The following is a 21,434-nucleotide window of genomic DNA, read 5'->3' as shown; positions in this document are numbered from 1 at the left end:
GGCCTCATCACCTGCTCCAGGCTCCTGTCTTCTCTAAGAGCTTATCCAAGCAGCCCCTGGGAAAACAGGGAGTCAGCAGATCCCAGGAGATTTCTGGGAACTCAGTTCCAAGAAGGCCCAGCTCCCCTGGGGAATGGCAGACACAGCCCTGGCCTTTCTTCTGCCAGATTATGACATCTCTGGCAATGAAGGAAAGGCGAGATTTAAACCAGTCCTTCCAAAACCTGACCTCGCTAACCCTCAGTCTCAACTTTCCCAGAGAGGCAGGTCCGAAGGTGCCTAGAGAAGACAAGGGCAAGGTGGTGTAGCAGACGAGGCTCCTGGGAGAGGCCTTGGAAACAAAAGACACTCGAGACTTTTTACATGCCCTGGTTGCTTCCTGCATTCTAGGCAGAGGAAGGAGTGGGGAGGTATGAATAAGCCCATGGGTCAAGGCTCCGCATGCAGCCTCCCAAGCTCATAGGCACGCAGGGATGCATAAAGTCCCTCTCTTTGTGGGGTACACAAAGGAGGGTGGTAGTAGGGAACCCCAGGGTGGGCCTGATAGGCAGCAAGCTCTTGGAGGTGGTCCCAGACTCCAAGGACTTAGGCAGAAGCCCTAAAAAGGCAATAAACTTGACGTCTCTCTTCTTAGTTTCTAGAGTGTTTCACTGTTCGCTGCAGGGGAGGGAAGAGGACTGGGGCCAGTGGGGCCCCTTCCCTCTTACCCTGCGGTCACCCAGCAGCCCTGCCCTCCCATTCTGTTTCAAGTCTGGGGGTAGACGCTCCACAAACAGGAGGCGGGGCCAGACACCCCACGCCGGGGGGCCTCTTGAGAGCTGGGATTGGATCCCGGGCGTGGGGGCCGGGCTGTCGACCTCCTCTGCTGGGGAGTTGGCTGCTGAAGCTCCTTGCCCTTCCTCTCCGCTCAGCCCCCGGCTTAGGACTTCTGCGATGGGCAGACAGCGCACGCAGAAGGCTCTCCAGAACCAGCCTGAAGGCTGCGAAGTGCCGGGCAGTGTGCTCCTGCTGCTCTCCTATCTGGCCTACCTGGCGCTGGGCACCGGCGTGTTTTGGATGCTGGAGAGCCCGGCGGCCAGGAACTCCAGTCAGAGATTCCAGCGCGACAAGTGGGCGCTGCTGCAGAACTTCACGTGTCTGGATGGCCCAGCGCTGGACTTGCTGATCCGGGTCAGGGAGGGAGCGGGGTCCGCGGGGTGGGGGTAGGGGGTTGGAATGCGACCGAGGGGCAGGGTGCACCGGTAAAGGACCAGCAGACACACCCTGACTCCAGGCGGCATCCGGACCACTTATCCAAAGGACAGATGGAGTGGGCAGACACTAAGGAACTTGGGGGACCTCGCTGTGGATCGAGGGGGAGGAATGAGCTGGATCGCGGTGGAAGGGACCCCCAGTTCCAGCTCTGAGTGCTCCTCTAAGGGGCCAGATGGCCAGCCAGGCCTTGTGTGTAGCCAGACTAGGTCTAGCATCTGAATCTGGGGGTGAGGACGACAGGGGCTGCGTTTACTGGGTCTGGAGCTAGCAGGGCCCACGCGTTGGATTAGAATGGGGACAGGTCAGGTGTGAATGGCCTGAGTAGGAGGCGGTGGGGAGGCATGGAAACAGGATCCGTTAGGGTTGTGCAGGAAGGACAAAAGGACACGCCTTACCCTACAGAGACCAAGTGCAAGTATGCAGATTTCTGCAAGAGGGCTCTGGATGGTAAGGGGTGCTGGATGGTACCTAAGGATGAACCAGACCAAGGACAGCATAGTGAGTGCCTGGAGACAAAAGGGCTCAGGGCGCTCTCCACAGACACCAGCCAGAGAGAAGCAGCCTCCAGAGCTGGGGTGTTTTGGGGGCTGAGTCTTTGGGCTCAGGACACACTGTCCCAGCCTCCTAAGCTAGGAATGACTAAATAATTGATGCAGAAGTCATTGAGGGGTTGGGAAGATAGCATAATAATTATGCAAAATAACTTTCATACCTGAGGCTCCTAGGCCTCAGGTCCAATATCCAGCATCACCATAAGCCAGAGTCTAGCAGTGCTCTAGGGGAAAAAAATCAGCAAGGACTTTTCTCTCTCTGTAGATAGTAGGGTCTCACAGAAACTCTGGAAGGCACTTTAGGGTGGGGCTTCAGTGACAAAATGGAGATCTCTGACTCTAACACCCAGATGGAGACACTAGGTTGGGAGCTACTCAGATTTGACAAAAGCATCCCAGGCTTGAGCTGCATGCCCTCATCTCCAAACTCAGACAGCTGTACCTTTAGGACCGAACACCCACTCTGCACTCCAGGTGTCACCTCTGCAAGGAGGGAAGGGCCTGGGTCCCACAGTCACCAGCCCAAAATCAACCTCAGAGGGAGAAGGGAATGTGTGGAGTTGAGGAGGGACCAGGCTCTGGAGCAGGAGTGGAATCCTGAGCCCTTAGACTGGGCCCATTGTTGTGGGCCTGGCACTGTGCTGAGTCCCTTGCACAGTACCTCCTGCTTCCACCTCTAAACTCCTACCGGAATGGCCCACAGCCCAGTCCTGGTGCTGAGCCTGTGTGGTGAACTTCAACTCCCAGCAGCCTGGTCCCAGTGAAGATGACCATACCAATATGACAATACCAATATCACAGAGGTGGTGATAACAATACCAATAAGCACTGCTGTGACATCCTAATTTTTATTTATTTATTTATTTATTTATTTATTTATGGTTTCCATGGTTATTGCTGGGACTTGGTGCTAGCACTACAAACCCACTGCTTCTGGTGGTCATACCCCCCCTTTTTTTTCTTTCTAATTTTGATTAGATAGGACAGAGAGAAATTAGGAGAGGACAAGGAGTTAGAGAGAGGGAGAAAAAGACATCTGCAGACCTGCTTCAATGCTCATGAAGTGGCCCCCCTGCAAGTGGGGAGCAGAGGCTCAAACCTGGGTCCCTGCACTTGGTAATATGTGCACTTAATGAGGTTTGCCACCACCTGGCCCCCACACCCTACTCTATCAAGCACTGTTGCTGGTGTATTGTCATATTCATTTCATTTTCTCTGATAGTTACTCTGATCATCCCCATTTTTTAAAGATCTATTTATTTATAGGAGAGGAAGAAGAAAGCATATGCAATACTAACAACTGAACTTGGGACCTCCTACTTGTGACTGCACTTAATCAACTGTGCCACCTCCCTAGTCATCTATTATTCATTTATTTATCTGTTTTTGCCTCCAGGGTTATTGCTGGGAATCAGTGCCTGCACTACAAACCCACTGCTCCTGGAGGCTATCTTTTTTTTTTCCATTGTTGTTGCTGCTATTGTTGTCATTGGATAGGACAGAGAGAAACTGAGAGAAGAAAGGAAGACAGAGAGAAAGATAGACACCTGCAGATCTACTTCACCATTTGTGAATCGACCCTCCTGCAAGTGGGGAACCATACTCCAGTCTCTCATACTATGTGCACTTAACCCGGTGTGCTACCCAACCCCCCTCCACTTATCACCACCACTCCACCTTATCATCACCACTGTAGAAATGAAGAAACTGAAGTTCAGAGAGATGAATACAAATACTTGACTATGAAAGGAGGAGGAGGAAGAAAAGGAGAGGGGAAGAAGTTCAGAGAGATGAATACAAATACTTGACTATGAAAGGAGGAGGAGGAAGAAAAGGAGAGGGGGAGAAAAAGAAATGAAAAAGAAAGAAAGAAAGGAGAGAGAGGGAGGAAGGAAGGAAGGAAGGAAGGAAGGAAAGAAGGAAGGAAGGAAGAAAGAGGAGAAAAATAAGAACAAAAGCATGGTTGCATGGCACATTTTTCTGTTCCACTCTCACCTCATTCTGCCCCTCAACCCTCCTGTGGAATCAGCTGTCCCCAAGAATAGGGTGTGGTGTATCCACAAAACCTTTACCTGGTACCAGATGCACAACTTTCTAGTGGCCTCAAATGTCCTCCCCCACCCCAAGTTCAAAAGCAAGGGCCCTCTCCTTCCTTCTTATCCTTCTTGTCCACCTATTCTACATCTCTGTCCGTGAGCCACATCCACACACACTCACAGTGTTCTGAGATGTCTCCCTAGCTGCCCATGTGGAATAGGGCTAAAGCTCTGGACTTGCAGATGTTCCCTCTCTGTCCCAACTGAAATGCTCCATCCCAAAGTGCTCCGCCCTAGGAGAGTCTCTCCCTACCATGCCAGTGTTCCTTCTGCTTCCAGACATCACAGAGCACACAACCCAGATCCTTCTTCTTTTGGCTCAGTGACCTTGGGAAAGTGCTACCCTTCCAACCCTATATGGTCTGGCTCCCAACTAATCTCCTTGTTCTAGACCCAGATATAGCTCCACATCCCAGGAACTATCCTATCTGACCCTCAAAGTAGACTAAGACATTCTCCCCTTCCTGCTTCTGCCCTTCATGAGACTGAGCACCTTTCCTCTCTGTACTCATAGTCTTATTGCTAATAGTGATGGTGATTGTACCATGCTCCAGGTACTAGCGCTCCCTGTACAGACACAGAGGACTGAACTGAAGAGAGCAGAGTCTGCACCTTTCCTACAACTGTGAAGTAGATATCACTTTTTTTTTTCCTCCAGGGTTGCAGCCGGGTCTTGATGATGGTACTACAAATCCACTGCTCCTGGTAGCCTTTTTTCTTTTTCCTTTTTATTTTTTGTTGGATGAGTAGGACAGAGAAATTGCGAGTGGAGGGGGAGGTAGAGAGGGACAGAAAAATAGACACCTACAGACCTGCTTCACCAGTGTCCCCCCTGTAGGTGGGGAGCCAAGGGCTAGTGCCAGATCTTTGCACAGGTCCCTGTGCTTAGTACTATGTGTGCTTAACTGGGTGCACCACCACCTAGCCACCTGTTACTAGTATTTCCACATTACAGATGAGGAAACTGAGGCACAGAGAAGTTGAGTGTCTTGACCAAAATCATGTGGCTCCATTTTCTTAATGTTTAAAGGTTTGTCTTTCTCTGTTCAGCTGAGGGCCAAGGCACCTTCATGTGCCTCGCCAGTGCTTATTGCAAGAATGGGAGTAGATAGGAGTGAAAAAGAATGACATTCATCTAGCTAAGGAGCTATCCTGGGCCAACCTAAGCTCTTGGGTAAAGAGAGGGGTGAGAACCTGTCCCCATGGACCCTATCCCCCATAAGTCCTAGGTTAGAAGGGGAAAACCGTCTTGTCCTAAACAGGCTAGGACAGGAACATGGGTCCAGTGACACCACAGGATGAGGTAGTCACTACAACTTCTTCCCCTCCCCCACCTCAGGGCATCATCCAAGCATACAAAAGTGGGGACATCGTTCTTGACAACACCACCAGCATGGCGCGCTGGGAGCTTATGGGCTCCTTCTTCTTCTCCATGTCCACCATCACCACAATTGGTAAGAGCAAGGTGGGGGTGGGGGGCTGGGGAGGGCGGCCTTCCCCTGAAGGACATGGCCCCAGTTCCTTTTGGGGGAGTTACTAGGGCCTCATAACTTCAAGGAAAGACAGGCTGCCCTGAGGCATGGGCTGTGCCTGGGAACAGATCCCTGTGGTTCCCTGCAGATCTGCTCCAGTCATTTCTGCATTCCACAGTGGAAGCCTGTGCTAGGGGACTTCTCCATCCTGAGAGCTTTCAGAGAGGAAGGAAGAGCAGGGCTCTTTGCCGTACAGCAGGAAAGATATTCCTGGCTCTCTAACTGACAACTCAGTTCAACCCAGCCAGTGCTGAGCCCCAAGGTGAGAGTGGAGCAAGGGAAAGTTAAAGAGGAAGGAGAAGCAGAAATCCAAGAATAAAACCTTTCAACCCTGTCAGCCTTGGAGAGAGGTGGATATTCCTGGAGGCCTCTCCTCAGCTCACTAAGTTACTCCCTCATTCCATCACCAGCCCAAATGCTCTTCCTTCCTCAGGCATGAGAACACCAGGGCCAGGAGGTCCCCTTCCAGTTTCACTAGGCCTGTCCTAGGAGACCCTCTGGGTCAGAGTGAGGAGAGAGAGGAGGAGAAAGAGGGGATGGAGAGGGAAGTACAAGATGTAGGAGATGGAGAAGGAGGAGGAAAAGGAAATGGAGGAGGAAAAGGAAGAAGGGATAAGAAGGTGGAAGAGGAGGAGACGGAAGGGAAGGAAGAAGAGGTGGAGGAGAAAGAAGAAATTGAGGTGGAGAGGAAGGAAATGGAGATGGAGGGGGAAATTCAGAGAAAGAGAGAAAGGGGGAAAGATAGGAGTCTGGGAAGAGGAAGAGGAGGAAGAAAGGGAAGAGGAAGAACAGCTTCTGAGACCTAGGAGCTAGGACACCTATCTTGCCCTCTGTCCCCAACCCAAGCCTCTGCATAACACAGAACCGACCACCAGGTGGCAGGCTGGTACTGCTAGCAATTGCAGTTCCCACCTCCCAGCTCTTGGCCAGTCAGATTCCTTTCTCCAGGAAACCAACAGCCTCTGTCTTCCTCAATGGGTGCTGGGCAGCAGCATCCAGAGGGCTGGCTATCTACTGTTGTTGCCCACTAAGGTCTCACAGGTGTGCAGTTATGCTGTGCCCAACTCACTACCCCCCTTTTTATTGATTTAATAATGATTGAGAAGTCTGTTGATAAGAGGGGTACAATTCCACACAATTTCCACCACCAGACTTCTGCTCCAATCCCCTCCATTGGAAGTTTTTTTATTCTTTATCCTTCTGGGAGCATGGACTCAGGATTATTATGGGGTGCAGAAGGTGGGAGGTCTGGCTTCTGTAATTGTTTTTCCACTGGACATGGCATTGGCAGGTGGACCCATACCCCCAGCTTGTTTTTTTTTTAAATATTTATTTATGTATTCCCTTTTGTTGCCCTTGTTGTTTTATTTTTGTAGTTATTATTGTTGTCATTTTTGGATAGGACAGAGAGAAATGGAGAGTGGAGGGGAAGACAGAGAGGAGGAGAGAAAGATAGACACCTGCAGACCTGCTTCACTGCCTGTGAAGTGACTCCCCTGCAGGTGGGGAGCCGGGGCTTGAACTGGGATCCTTATGCTGGTCCTTGAGCTTTGCACCCACTGTATTACAGCTTGACTCCCCTCGCAGCCTGTTTCTAGCTTTCCCTAATACGGCAGGGCTCTGGAGAGGTGAGGTTCCAGGACATATTGGTGGGGTTGTCTGTTCAGGGAAGTCAGGTTAGCATCATGGTAACATCTGCAACTTGGTGGCTGAAAAGCAATAAAGCAGAACAAATGGTTTAATAAACATGAACTTAGTGTTCCAGGAGGTGGTGCAGTGATAAAGCTTTGGACTTTCAAGCATGAGGGCCCAAGTTCGATCCCCGGCAGCACATGTGCCAGAGTGGTGTCTGGTTCTTTCTCTATCCTCCTATCTTTCTCATAAACAAAAAAAAATCTTTTTAAAAAAAATAAATAAAACATGAACTTAAAGAAGAGAGAGGAGAGACACCACTCCAATCTTCATGGAGTTTTCCTTGTTGCTTTACATGGCAGGTGCTCCCATGTGGTGTGGAGTCTCAAACTTGTGTCCCCATACAAGGCAAAATGTGTGCTGTACGGGGTAAGATATACCCTCCATCTAGTTTTAAGCCTACCAGTGCTGACTGGGGAGACAGCATAATGATTATGTAGAGACTCTCATGCCTAAGGCAGCAAATGTCCCAGGTTCAATCCCCTTCACCACTATAAACCAGAGTTGAGTCACATTCTGATAATTAAAAAATAGATAGGTAAACAAACCAATACTTGTTGGTAGCAGGTGTCTGAGCTTGGAATTTTGTTTGAGCAGGTCTCTACATTGAGAAAAGCACTCTTGGCCTTAGAAAATCTGCACCCCTAGAAGGCCTACCCAGAACAATGTTTATTCCATCTTTCTCACCCCCAGGGTCTGGCATAAGGCCCAGTACCCAGTGGGTGCACCCACAAAACTGCCACGTTAACAAAATCCATATGAGCACCCGTATCACCAGGATTCACTGAGTCCCGGAGCCACAGAGGTTCTGTGGGACTCATCTTGGGCCAGCAATCCCCTCCAGATGTGTGTGTGTCTCTAGTCTCTGAGCCCCATCCCTCCTATAACTCTACCTGTGGCCTGTGATTTTTGCCCACCCAATTCAGAATTGGAGCTGATCTCTCCCCAGCTCTGGCAGTCCTGGCCTAGACTGTGTCCTTGTACCTTCGCTTTCATTCAGTTCTTCCCTTGAAGCAGTGCAAGCCAGCTAGGGGAGGAAAGAGAACCCCACTGGGACTCACACACCTGCACTGCTGGCACCAGGCACTGAGAAAGGCATTGTGATATTGGAGCACTCATATTGACAAAAGGTCCAGCTCCCAAGCACAAGACATTGATTTCTTGTCACATGTGAGGAAACTGAGGTGAATAAAAGTTACTCAGCCCCCTCAACATTGCAGCAAAAATGAATTAGAATCTTAACTAGGGAACTCCGTGTCCTTTCTCATCCCAGGAATGCCTGACCTGGGTGGGGCAGGGGAGGGGAGGGTTGTTTACAAGATAAGGTGGAAAGTTTTATCTAATGGGAAGAAAGACATAATCACTGGGAGAGGGTGGGAGAGTGTTAGAGAAATACATGACTTTGGATTTTGTTGGGGTTGGTTTCTGTCTTTGTTTGCATTTGTTTTCTTTTGGCTAGGGCCTCTGAACAGACCTTTACAGATAGAAAGAATAAGAAAACATTGAAGTGCTCAAGGACCTAGGTTCAAGCCCCTGGTCTCCACCTGCAGGGAGAAAGTTTCATGAGTGGTGAAGCAGGGCTGCAGGAGTTTCTCTGTCTCTCTCTCTCTCCCTTTCCCTCTCTCTCTTTATGTCCCCTCCCCCTCTCAATTTATTTCTGTCTCTATCCAAAAACAAATAAATAAAAAGTTGGTTTTTTTTCCTCCTCCAGGGTTATTGCTGGGCTCAGTGCCTGCACCATGAATCCACCGCTCCTGGAGGCCATTTTTTCTCCTTTTTGTTGCCCTTGTTGTAGCTTCGTTGTGGTTATTATTATTGCCCTTGTTGACGCAATTTGTTGTTGGATAGGACAGAGAGAAATGGAGAGAGGAGGGGAAGACAGAGAAGGGGAGAGAAAGATAGACACCTGCAGACCTGCTTCACCGCCTGTGAAGCGACTCCCCTGCAGGTGGGGAGCCGGGGCCTCGAACCGGGTTCCTAACACCGGTCCCTGCGCTTTGCGCCACATGCGCTTAACCCACTGCGCCACCGCCCGACCCCCAATAAAAAGTTTTTTAAGAAAGAAATAAGAGGATGTCGGGTGGTGGCGCAGTGGGTTAAGCGCATGTGACGCAAAGCACAAGGACCGGCGGAAGAATCCTGGTTCGAGCCCCCGGCTCTCCACCTGCAGGGGAGTCGCTTCACAGGCGGTGAAGCAGGTCTGCAGGTGTCTGTCTTTCTCTCCCCCTCTTTGTCTTCCCATCCTCTCTCTATCCTATCCAACAACGAACAACATCAACAATGGCGATAATAATAACCACAACGAGGCTACAACAATAAGGGCAACAAAAGGGGGAAAAAATGGCCTCCAGGAGCGGTGGATTCATGGTGCAGGCACCGAGCCCAGGAATAACCCTGGAGGGGAAAAAAAAAAAGAAAGAAAGAAAGAAAGAAAGAAATAAGAGACAAAAGGAAAGAAACCACAGCTCTGAAGTGTGGTGGAAGCCAGTCTTGAACTTAGGTTGCATGCATGACAGACCAGGTCCCTTTCCAGGTTAGATTTATTTGTTTGTTTGTTTGTTTGTTTTTGGTTGGCTTCCCTCTCTCTTGCTTTGTTTATTGTAGTGCTTAGCCTCACATATGTACACCTCCCACCTCCCAGACTGACTTTTTCATTCTCCTTATCTATTTTCAGATGGAGACAGAGAGGCAGTGAGAGTGGCGCTGGGGGCATAGTACCGAAACTTCTCTCAGTGCAGCAGAGCTGGGCTGGAACCTGGATAGTTCACTATCCAAGTGAGTCATTTCACCAGCGGCCCTCTTTTTAATTTACTTTTTTTTTTTGATTTGGGGGGAAGGGAGAAGCACCACAGCACTGCCCCACCATCTATAAAGCTTCCCTTCATGTCATAGTGCTCCCCGTGGGGTGCCAGGCCTTAAACTTGAGGTCTCTTGCATGCAAGGTGTGTGCTCTACCAGATGAGCTATCTGCTAGCTCCAGGAAGCTCATGACTTTGATTCTGTCCACACACACACACACACACACACACACACACACTATTCTGAAAGGCACAGCAAGGGGTTGTATCTCCGGCACTCCTGTTGCCCTGTGATCAGCACTCTGTAAGGACTACGCATTCTAAGCCCAAAAAATGAAGCTGCCTCTGATAGGCCACAAATGCTTTGGGGCACACAGGACAGGCCAGAACACAGAAATCAGGTGTGATCACCAGTTTGCTGACTTGTTCTCTCATCTACCCACCTGCTCATTCAGCAAATAGACCCAGTGCCAGAGCAGGGCAAGCAGTTGTAGGCCCTGGCAAAACAAAGGTGAGCAAAGAAGCAAGCAGTCCCAGCCCATGGGGAGCTGACACTCTGATGTGAGGAAACACATAATAGACAAATGGATATGCAAATAGCGTGCCCAGTGCAAGGAGGTGCTTAGTGGTGAGGGGGAGTGGAAGCTACTATAGCTAGGGCAAGGGTGGGAGGTCTCACTAATGCAGTAACTGAAGCAGAAACAGGAACACAGTAAGGGAGTGAGCTGGACAGGTATGTGTAGAAGGAGGCTCCCACCAACCAGTGCAAAACCCCGACATAGCAGTGTGACTGGTGTATTTGAAGGATGATAAGGAGGCCCTGGTGTCAGGAGAGGGTTGGAACAGAGGGCTGAGTTCAGAAAAGGTTCAGGTGATCCCAACACAGAGGACCTAAAAGGCCCTCAAAGCAAGTCATCCGGGTGGAGGAACAAAGTGATGAGACTGTGGCCACCCTTAGCTCAAGAAGAAGGTGGGGTTTCACTGGTACCCCTGGTTCTGGTTTTCTCACCTGAGAGCCAGCTGGAAATGATGAGGGGGAAAGTCCATTTAATATTGGGCTTAGAAAGGTGAAGATGACCCCCCCCTTATGGGGGTCTGGATCTAAGTTCTGCCACCCCACAGCTTTGAATTGCATGAAAAGACCCGGGTGCCAGTCGGTGGCACACCAGGTTAAGCACACATAGCTCTGAATGAAAAGACCGCCACAGGGACAGAGATGGGACCTAGGGGGACCCAGTGCTCAGGGAAGAGGGTCAGTGAAAAAGCAGACCGTGAGGAGACTGGAAAACAATGGGTTCACCTTTCCCCAGGCCCTAGCAGAAAGAATTCCATCCTTCAGAGGAGGAAAACTATAAAGACCAAAAAGGAAGATAGAAGGAATCCCAGAGAATGTCTTTACTGCCCTCAGGCCAGAACTTGGCCAAATAGTCACTCAGTCTGTCCACAAACATTTATTTAGCATCTTCTTTACACCAAATCCCACTTTGTCTCCTCCCCAACCACACTGTGGGGTAGATGCCAATGCCCCCCCCCCTTTCCCCATTTTACAAATGAGAGGCCCAGAAAAATCTCAGTCACTTGTTCAAAGTCCCACAGTCTGTGAGGGTGAGAGCTGCCATTCAAACCCAGCAAGTGCCTTTGACTCCACAGCACTTGCCCTGGATGTGCCCCCATCATTAAGGGGGAGGTGGGGTGTAAACTACCTGTTTCAATATAGTGCAAGTGAGTTCAGGGTATGTGGGGGTGCTGGTCCAGTGTGGGGGCTGGGGGTGGGGTGGGCAAGGACAGCAGGCACCGATGTGGGTCAGGGTGCAAAACATCTATTCATCTGTCTACACATGCATTCCTATATTTCTCATTCATTCAATCATTTACTCATACACTCATTCATTCATCCTTTTTTTACTTACACGTAGTGATTAAATAGTGATTTATATGATTATAAGTTAATAGGAGTGTATATTAACACCATTCTTGCCACCAAAGGTCTGTGTCCCCACCTCCACCCCCTATAGTGAAGCTGAAAATCTACCCTCTCGCCCCATCCAGAGTTTTTTACTTTGGTGAAATACTCCAAACTCAATCAAATTCTACTTTGTTTTTCCCTGTCTGTTCTTCTTTCTCAATTTCTGTTTATGAGTGGGATCATCCCATACTTGTCTTTCTCTTTCTGATTTATCTCGCTTAGCATGATTCCTTCTAGCTCTATCCAAGATATCCAAGATATCCAGAGATGGTGGGTTCATCATTCTTAATAGCTGAGTAGTATTCCATTGAGTATATTCGTTCATTCATTCATTCCTGTGCTCATCCAACACACATACAACAAAGCACCTATTAAGTGCCAGGTCCAGTGCCAGTTTCTGAGTCTATAAGGATGCCTACGACTCTTGCCCTGTTCTTGACGGGCTCACAACATTGTGGAGGCAGAGGTGAAAACAAATCACACTTATAAAGTAAGTTTTCCTTGGAGCCTTGTGGAGGACAGGGCAGTCACTCTCCAGGAGGTTGGGCTTGAAGAGTCAGTTATAGGTGAGCCTGAGGGGAAGGAAGCATACTCTTGAGAAGGAACATCAGGTTCAAAGGAACACAAACATGGGGGGGGGAAGTGGCAACAAACTTTCACATATGAGGCTTAGAGCTTCACACATAACGCTTACTTCTTGGCATGAACTTGAGCCAGAACTAAGCAGAGCTCTGTTTAAAAATAATAATAATAAATAATATTATATATAATATCAATATTAGAGTTATCAGATGATCTGGGGCATGAGCTGGGGGCAGAAACCAGAAAACTAGGGGACCTGATGGGGCTCTGAGACAGCCTGGGTGAGAGTTTGGACTTTGCTCAAGCAGATCTGAGGCATGACGGCGAATAGTAACCTAAGTCAAGATGACATAGTCAGGTTTTCATTTTAGGACTGCAAGATGGAAGTGGTATCTAGGAATGATGGCATCTGCGATTATGAGAATGAAGAACAGAATCACTCTGGTCTAAGATAAGAACCTTCTTTTAGGAATACCACTCCCTCCTCAAGTTTTTCTTTCCTCTATCCTCATGACCTGAGACCCCAATTCCAACTTTCCTAAGTCACCTGGTGGCCTGTTGTGGACACCTCATTTTTAGAGGGGGTTAGAGGAAGCCCAAGTGTATGAGTTTAGACCTTCAGGAAATCAGCTACCAAGACAGAATCAGATGTGCTAGAGAGCTATGGTGGGGCTGGGGAGACTACATAATGGTTATGCAAAAAGACTTTCATGCCTGGGACACTAAAGGACCCAGGTTCAATCTTTAGCACCACCACAAGTCAGAGCTGAGCAATGCTCTGGAGTGGGGGTGGTGCATAGAGAGAGATGAGAACAAGTTTGACACCTGTTACAGAGAGGGGGAAGGAATGGGGGTCACCTGCAACTCTGAGGAAAGACTCAGCCAGCAGGTGGGAGCCTCCAGCAGGATTGCTGGGTAGAGCAGAATGCCCTGGCCTGTTTGTCCCCATCATGCCCAGTGCACATAAGACCTGAGTTGAAATGGTAGATGGTGGACACTAGATCCTGGGGTACAATACTAGAGCATGCCCTCTCCCCCTCTGCCACAACCCTCTGCCCATCCAAAGAAGGAAGAAGTAAAGAAAGAGGTACATCTCACATTATAAAGTACTTTCACACCCTACTGAACCCCCACTCTGTACTAGGGGGCAGGACCCTCAGCTGCAAGGGTGGCCATGAGGTTGGCCTAAGCCATGAATACGTAGGGCTCCTTCATAGTGCATGGCCCTCACAGACACCAGCTGCTACACCTGGAGGGGCTGAAGTATGAAGGTTCCTCCATCCCCCAGGGATGAAAAAGGCCCCTGAGCACCCCATCCCTCTCTTCCCAGGCTATGGCAACCTGAGCCCCCACACGATGACTGCCCGCCTCTTCTGCATCATCTTCGCTCTTGTAGGGATCCCCCTCAACCTCGTGGTGCTCAACCGGCTGGGGCATCTCATGCAACGGGGGGTCCACAGCTGTGCTCGTAGGCTGGGGGGCGCCTGGCAGGTGAGAGGGCAGCCGGAAATGAAAGGCCACTTCTAGAAGCATGAGTGAGACTGGGCTTACTTCTGGGTTTGCAGCTTGGAATGTGGTGGGGTTGAGGGGTACACTTCCCAGAAGGGGGGGGGGTCTGTAGTAATAAGAGGGCACCTATGGGAAAGACAAGGTGGGACCCAGAGGACAGGAAAGGAAGCCGGAGAATACAAGCCAAGTGCAGAGGACCCAGAATAGCCCCTTCTTATGGCCTCGGGTTCAGCAGCTCACCCCACCCCAACCCCCAGACATTGGGCAGAGGCCACATGGGGCAGGCACTGTGTGCACCCACAGGACCCTGCCAAGGCGCGGTGGCTGGCGGGCTCCAGCGCCCTCCTCTCGGGCCTCCTGCTCTTCCTGCTGCTGCCCCCACTGCTCTTCTCCCACATGGAAGGCTGGAGCTATGTAGAGAGCTTCTACTTCGCTTTCATCACCCTCAGCACGGTGGGCTTCGGAGACTACGTGATTGGTGAGACTCCCAGGGCCGGGGAGGCAGAGAAGTGTGGGGAGGTGCCACCTGGCCCTCTACTTGTCTGCTCCCCGGGGGTTCCAGGTCCTATGGAAAGCTGAGAGGCCCAGGGTCCAGAGGGCAAGGTCCTAGACAGGTCCACACTGCCTATGCTGTGTAATGAGGCTAGTCACCCCACTAAAAAGTGTCAAGAGTTTGAGCTTGGTGTCTTGGATAAATCACAGGTCCTTTTATCATCTCCCTATCCATCTATTAAACTGTCTACCATCTATCTATCCATCCATGTGTCATCTATATATTCAGACACCTGTCTACATATCTGGCAGTCTGTGTATCATCTATCTACCTACATAACTATGTATCATCAGTTTATCCATCTTTCATCTATCTATCCACCCACCTAACTACCTACAAGTCTACCCATCAATCTATGTGTCATCTATCTACCCATATTTCTATGTATCTATATATTTGTCTATCAACTATCCATCTATCTATGCATCATTTATCTATCTATCTGTCTATCTGTCTATCTATCTATCTATCTATCTATCTATCTATCTATCTACTGTAGAGCCAGGGAGCCTCACACATGCATAAATTCAACACTCCAGGCCCTCTCCAGGGTAGTAGAGAGACACCTGGCTTGAACCTGGACCACATGTAAGTCAAGGCACAGGCGACTTTTCCATCCCTTCAGGATCCTCTTGACTGGGGGCAGATCAGGGCTCAAGAGTATGGCTTGCATTATCTACAGGATGAACTAATATTCCTAGAACTCACAGATAAGAAGAGTCCTTGACATCCCTCCTCTGGGGTGTAGGGAGTCTGTCCCCCATATAACTCTGCCTCATTAAATGTCCAGTTTTCCAGGCCAGCAAAACAATGGTCTACTACGTATACAATCCAGGTTTGAGCCTGGTCTACTCACTGGAATAAGCTTTGATGTAGTAGTCTCAGGTGCTCTCTCTCTCTCTCTCTCTCTCTCTCTCTCTCTCTCCCTTCCTCCCTCCTACCCTCCCTCCCTTTCAAAGCTGGTCAAGCTGCCCCAGTCTCACTGAGGGCCACTGGTCCCATGTCCCAGCCCAGCAGGGGAAAGTGGAGGATATTCTGGGCTGCAGAGGTGACTGGACCCTCATCTCAACCCCAGCAGCATCCCACTTCAGTCCCTGAAGCATCACCAGATGTGCAGTAGCTGCTGACACTAACACCAGGCTGGCCTCAAGGGTTTTAAGTGTGTTCATCCTCAGATGTCTTGGTCCTAAAATGGGAAGGAGGAACTGCTCTTCTTCCTTCTTCAAAGACAGAACCCAATCTGGAATTTAATTTAATCTTTTTTTTTTGTCACCAGGTTATCACCAGGGCTTGATGCTTGCATTACTCTGTTGCTCCCAGGAGCTATTTCTTTCTTTTTGATAAAGGATAAGAAATAGGGAGTTAGGCGGTAGTGCAGTGGATTAAGCGCAAAGCACAAGGACTGGCATAAGGATCCTGGTTCGAGCCCCCGGCTCCCCGCCTACAGGAGAATCACTTCACAAGTGATGAAGCAGGTCTGCAGGTGTCTCTCTTTCTCTCCCCCTCTGTCTTTCCCTCCTCTCTCCATTTCTCTCTGTCCTATCCAACAATGGCAACATCAATAACTACAACAATAAAACAACAAGGGCAACAAAAGGGAATAAATAAATAAATATTTAAAAAAAGAAATAGGGAGATAGAGAGGAGAGAGGAGAAGATTCTGCAGCACTGCTCTGTCTCCTCTCTCTCTCTCTCTCTCTCTCTCTCTCTCTCTCTCTCTCTCCCTTTCTCCTTCCATAAAACTAAGAAAGAAAGATATGGCCGCTGGGAACAGTACAGCTATGTAGGCACTGATTCCCTGTGATTAACACTAGTAGTAAATACAAATAAGAGTAGGTAGTACAGGAGCTGTCGTGTCACCTGCCTTAGCAAACCTTTTATGGTTTTCTGTAAACCTGGGCTGGAGTCCCAGGCCCATGAGTAGGCCCGTGAGGGCCTGTCCTTTCTCCCCACTCTGTGTTCTCTCCTTTCCACTCTCCTCCACCCCACACAAAGGGCCATCTGGCCTGCCCAGCCTTGGTAGCCTTAGCCTAGGACTGCCTGAGCACATTCCACCTACAGCAGCCTCCATGCTCCCAGAGCTCAGAGGGTGAAAGTTGGAGTCTGCCCTCATTGATAGTCTTAAATCCAGAAGTCCTGGTTCTTGGTGGGGCGGGGGGAGTGCAGGGGGAGCAATGCTGAGAGAAGGGAGAAGTGAGGGTCCTGTCCCACCATAGTCACTCCATGAGCGCAGGAGCTCCTGAAGTTCGGTAGGAATAGCTGACAGAAAACTCCAGGGAAACTGGCCTGGGTGTGGGAAGGAGTTAATGGGAGAGTCTGTGAGCATATTTTATTCTCCTCATAGTTACTGAGGCAGGACAGGGCTGGGCAGGGGAGGGGAGAGTCCTCTCTATGGGCACCCTGGAAGCTTGAGAAAAGGTGTCTACCACCAGAAAGACAATGGCAGTGACATCTTCCAGCTCTGCAAGGGTGAGAAAGGTCCATTAGGATCCTTGCAACCCTGTGAGTACCCTGTGGGGAGCTTCAGGGTGGAGATGGAAGGGGGTACTGAGTATGGGGCTCAGGTACCCCAGAACACTGTGTACTGGGAGTCTAGTGCAAACCCACTGAAGGATCCTTTAAACCCAGGGGGCTGCCTGACAGACACCCCCCACTTCCCAGAGCAGCAGCTAAACTGTCTCCTTTACCACGCTGCCAGAAGTTTCCTGCTTACTCTGGCTCCTTCTGCAGTTATTGCCTCCAAACGCTTTCATCTGCAAGGGAAAACTGCAGCCCAGGGAAGAGAAGCAGTTAGCTAAGGTCATACAACAGGCAAGCCAAGAATAGGTTTAGGAGTCATCACACCTGTGTTCTAGAATCTTCCACAACCAAGAAGCACCCACTTCACCCTCTCTGCGGCCCTGTGTTTCTTAGCATTCCTTGTTCTCTTCTTTCTCCAGGGCCAAGGTCAAACCCCTTTCTTGGATAGGAACACTGATGAGGTCCACCACAGGGACCTTACTTCTGTAGTGTCAGCTGCTACAAAGCCTGAAGTTTTCCCAGTGTCCTCTTTTCGCCCAGAGGGTGATGACATGGCATGATGACCCCCCCCCCAAGTCCCAGCGCCTCTCCTCCTGGACTCACAGACCCCGCTTTCCCCAATTGCATTTGCAGCTTGGTTGAGCGCCTTGCCAGCTGCCAGGCCTCCTACCACTTACAATTTCAACATCTTTAAAAAAAAATGCAATAAAAGGGGTGAAGAATGCCTCCTCCCCTCCACTGCCAAGACAGACGGAGCTGGTGGGTGGCAGGGGCAGGGAGCTGGCTCGCCACTGATCTCATTTGAGACCAGCGGCGGAATTGGGGCCCTGTAACCCAATAAACCTAATCCAATCCCAGCTCCCACCCAGGTCTGTGGGCTGGGCCTTGATCTGGGCCCCAGAATGGGACCAAACTTGAGAAAATAGGACAGGGGAGCCAGCAAGACATGGCAGTGGGTAGACAGAGGGCTGGTGTAGGTAGCTAACACAGAAAGGGGGTGTTAAAGAAAGAGGAAGGCCAAGCTTTAGATAATCCCAATCTGAGGAAGGAAACAGGGCAGGCAGTGCCCCCTCACCCCCCAGAAAATTGACAGAGGGAAGAGCTAAGCTATGGAGCATGAATTACCAGAGCTTCGTGGCAACCCCACCTGTCCTTCCCCTCAGCCATCACTTACCCAGTCTGTTTGTTTGTTTGTTTGTTTGTTTTTGCCACCAAGCCTATCACTGGGGCTGGGTGCTTGCACTATGAATCCACCAGGCTCTCAGCAGCCATTTTTTCCCTTTTGTTTTTAACTTCTATTTTTATCTGATAGGACGGAGAGAAATTGAGAGGGGAGAGGGAGAGAGATACCTGCAGACCCACTTCACCACTGATAAAGCTCTCCCCCCCCATAGGTGGGGGCCAGGGGCTTGAATCCAGGTCCCTGAGCTTAGTAATGTGTGCCCAGCCAGCCTCCCACTGTTCACTGTGTGGACCAGGGTGGGGATCCAACAGTGACTGAAGTAACCATCCAGCTGCAGGTTCTGGGTGTCTGTTTTGTGCCAGGCACCATTCCAAGCACTTCATATGCGTCTACCTGTAGGATTGTCCCAACAGCCCTAAAAGACAGAGCTCCACTGTATGGATGAGGAAGCTGAGACCCAGAGGGAATAAGTAGTTCATTCAATGAAAGCACTTGGGCTGGGAGACAGTGTTAACAGAAGAATAGTTCCTGGATAGTGAAATCTGACTTAGAGCTACAGGATGAGGGCAAGTTTACCAAGTCAGGAGAAATTGGCAATGGACAGCATTCTCTTTTCAATTTTTGATAAATATTTTTAATTTTTTTATATTTTAATTACGTATTTATTAGATAGAGACAGAGAAATTATCAAGAGGGAAGGGGAAATCGAGGAGAAGGAAAGATATCATCATTTAGGTAGCTCCCCCCTCCCCCCACATGTAGGGACCAGGGGCTTGAATCTGAGTCCTTGGATATTGTGATATGCTTGCTTTACCAGGTATGTCACCACCTCATCCCAAAGGAGAGCACTCTGAGTGGACAGGACAACAAGTGCAAAGGTCTTGGGACAGAAAGAATGGCAGGTAGAAAAATGGAGGAAAGATATAGCACAAAGTCTATAGCACAAAGCTTAGAGGGGAGAGGTATGTAAATCAAGAGTAGAGAAGTGGATAGGATACTTCAGAGCAGGAATTTGAGATTTCATCCTAAAAGAAATTATTGGGGCCAGGTGGTGGCGCACTTGGTTGAGCACACATGTTACAGTGCGAAAGGACCCAGGTTCAAGCCCCCAGCCCTCACCTGCAGGGAGAAAGCTTCACAAGTGGTGAAGCAGTACTGCAGGTGTCTCTCTGTCTCTCTCCCTCTCTATAACCCCCTTCCCTCTCAATTTCTGACTGTCTCTATCCAGCAAACAAGTAAAGATTTAAAAAAATAAAAAAGAAAAGAAAAGAAATTATTTCTCCCTGTTCAAGCAGATGGAAGTTGCACAACTAGCCAGAACTGGGGCATAATACACACTATGGAATGCACATTATATGTTCTTCCTAAAACCTCCGGCAAGCTGCCTTGCTTCAGAGAAAAGCAAACACAGAGACAGGCAAACAATATGGATCAGGTTTGGACAGCAAGATAGCTCACCTGGGAGGGTGCCAACTTTGTCATGAATATGGCCCAGGTTCTGTTCAAACTTGTCCCCCACCACACTGGAGGAAGCTCTGGCATTGTGGTGTCTTCCCCTTTCTCCCTCTACCCCCATCTCTATTGGGAAAAGTTGGCTCAAAGCAGTAAAACCCCAACAATGGAGACAAAAAAAAAAAAAAAGGAAGAAGGAAAGAAGAGGGGAGGGAAGGGGAATAAGTGGGGGGTGGGGGTGTCAGAAAAATAGCTCCTCTGAACAGTATGCCTGCTTTGTCATATGTGTGATCCAGATTTGAACCCAGCCCCCACCATACTAGAAGCTTCAGTACTGTCTTATCTTTTTCCTTTTCTTCCCCTATCTCTGTCTCTGTCTTTCTATCTGAAAAAGTAAGCCCAGAGCAGTGAAGCCCTTTCAATAACTGAGAGGGAGAAAGGAGAAAAAAAGAAGAAAAGAAAGGTGATCTCTTAGAGGGTTTGTTAGAACACAGAGACTCTGATCCAGTAAGTCTGGAGAGGATCATGACATTTACATGTTTGCGTTGCTAACAGACTGTCAAGTGTTGCTGGTCCAGGCCTGGCACTTTGAGCACCACTGGTCATATAAGTACCGCACGCTAACCGATTGCGCCACTGGACCACTAGAGCACCACTGGTATAGAGCACAGAGCTCCTCAGACAGACAGACAGGAAACTGCCAAACCTGAAGTCCCATTCCCAGGAGGCTTTCAGAACCCTCACAAAGTGACTACAGCTAGCAATTTCAACTTCACATGCTCCATTCATGCCCCTCACTGCCAGCTTCTACTTCAGGAAGGTGCTCCTGAACTTGCCAGGCCTCCATCATGTGAATGTGCCTCTCCCTCTCTCCTGCCCCAAGGGATGGACCCCTCCCGGACTTACCCCTTGTGGTACAAAAATACTGTGTCACTGTGGATCTTCTTTGGGATGGCGTGGCTGGCCTTGATCATCAAGCTGATTCTGTCCCTGCTGGAGGCCCCGAGGAGGCCCTGTTCCTGTTACCACCCTCCCTCCAAAGAGGATCACAGCAAGTCCTGGAGCTGGTGGCTAGACTCTTATGAAGAGACAGAACCCTGCTCCCAACCACCAAAGGGGTCTGTTGGAAACACGTGGCACTCAGAACTCTCGACCCAGGTGGCCCAGTGTGGAAGTGACAGCTAGCTCCATTTCAGTATTTGTTCCCTGTTCTTAGGAATCCAGTCCTAACCTTAATGTCTGCAGAGCAGCTATAACAAGGCCTGACTGAAAACCACCAGACTTCATTTCTATAAGAGAGAAATAAACACCATCTTATTTACAATATTATTGTTTGGCTTTTTTTTTTTTTTTTGAAAGAGAGAGGAGGAGGAGAGAGAGAGAACTAGAACACTACTCTGGTACATGCACCGTCAGGGATGGAACTCGGGACCTCATTACTTGAGAGTTCAACGCTGTATCCACTGCACCAACTCCTGGGCTGCTGTTTGATTTTTTTTTTCTCCCATCCCTCACAACTGAACCTAATTCTAAGATACACACCAGCATCTGAGAAACCTCTCCTTCCCCTGGTGAGTTTGCCCTAGCCTGGTGTAATGAATCGATTGAAAACTAAAAGATGGGGTTCCCCTGACACTCTCTGGAGACCCTCCAGCTAAATAAAGATTTGTGCTCAGAGACTCCAGCCTGGTTTGAAAACAAGATAGGGTTAGCAGAGGTTACTCCTGTGTAGATAAGCATCTCCCT

At 49.4% G+C, this 21,434-nt stretch overlaps 1 protein-coding gene across 1 annotated transcript; it reads left to right on the top strand.

Annotated features, from left to right (window-relative positions):
* The first annotated feature begins 881 nt into the window (after window positions 1–881).
* On the top strand, window positions 882–21,014 carry KCNK17 (potassium two pore domain channel subfamily K member 17). The gene is made up of 5 exons (XM_007517827.3): window positions 882–1,170; window positions 5,241–5,355; window positions 13,802–13,962; window positions 14,284–14,458; window positions 20,572–21,014. The coding sequence occupies exons 1-5, from the start codon at window positions 934–936 to the stop codon at window positions 20,871–20,873; spliced, it is 990 nt and encodes a 329-aa protein (XP_007517889.1). The 5' UTR covers window positions 882–933; the 3' UTR covers window positions 20,874–21,014.
* The last annotated feature ends 420 nt before the right edge of the window (window positions 21,015–21,434 follow it).

The sequence above is a fragment of the Erinaceus europaeus genome, chromosome 4, assembly GCF_950295315.1.
Source record: "Erinaceus europaeus chromosome 4, mEriEur2.1, whole genome shotgun sequence".
Classification (NCBI taxonomy): domain Eukaryota; kingdom Metazoa; phylum Chordata; class Mammalia; order Eulipotyphla; family Erinaceidae; genus Erinaceus; species Erinaceus europaeus.
This window is presented reverse-complemented; position numbering and strand designations above follow the sequence as displayed.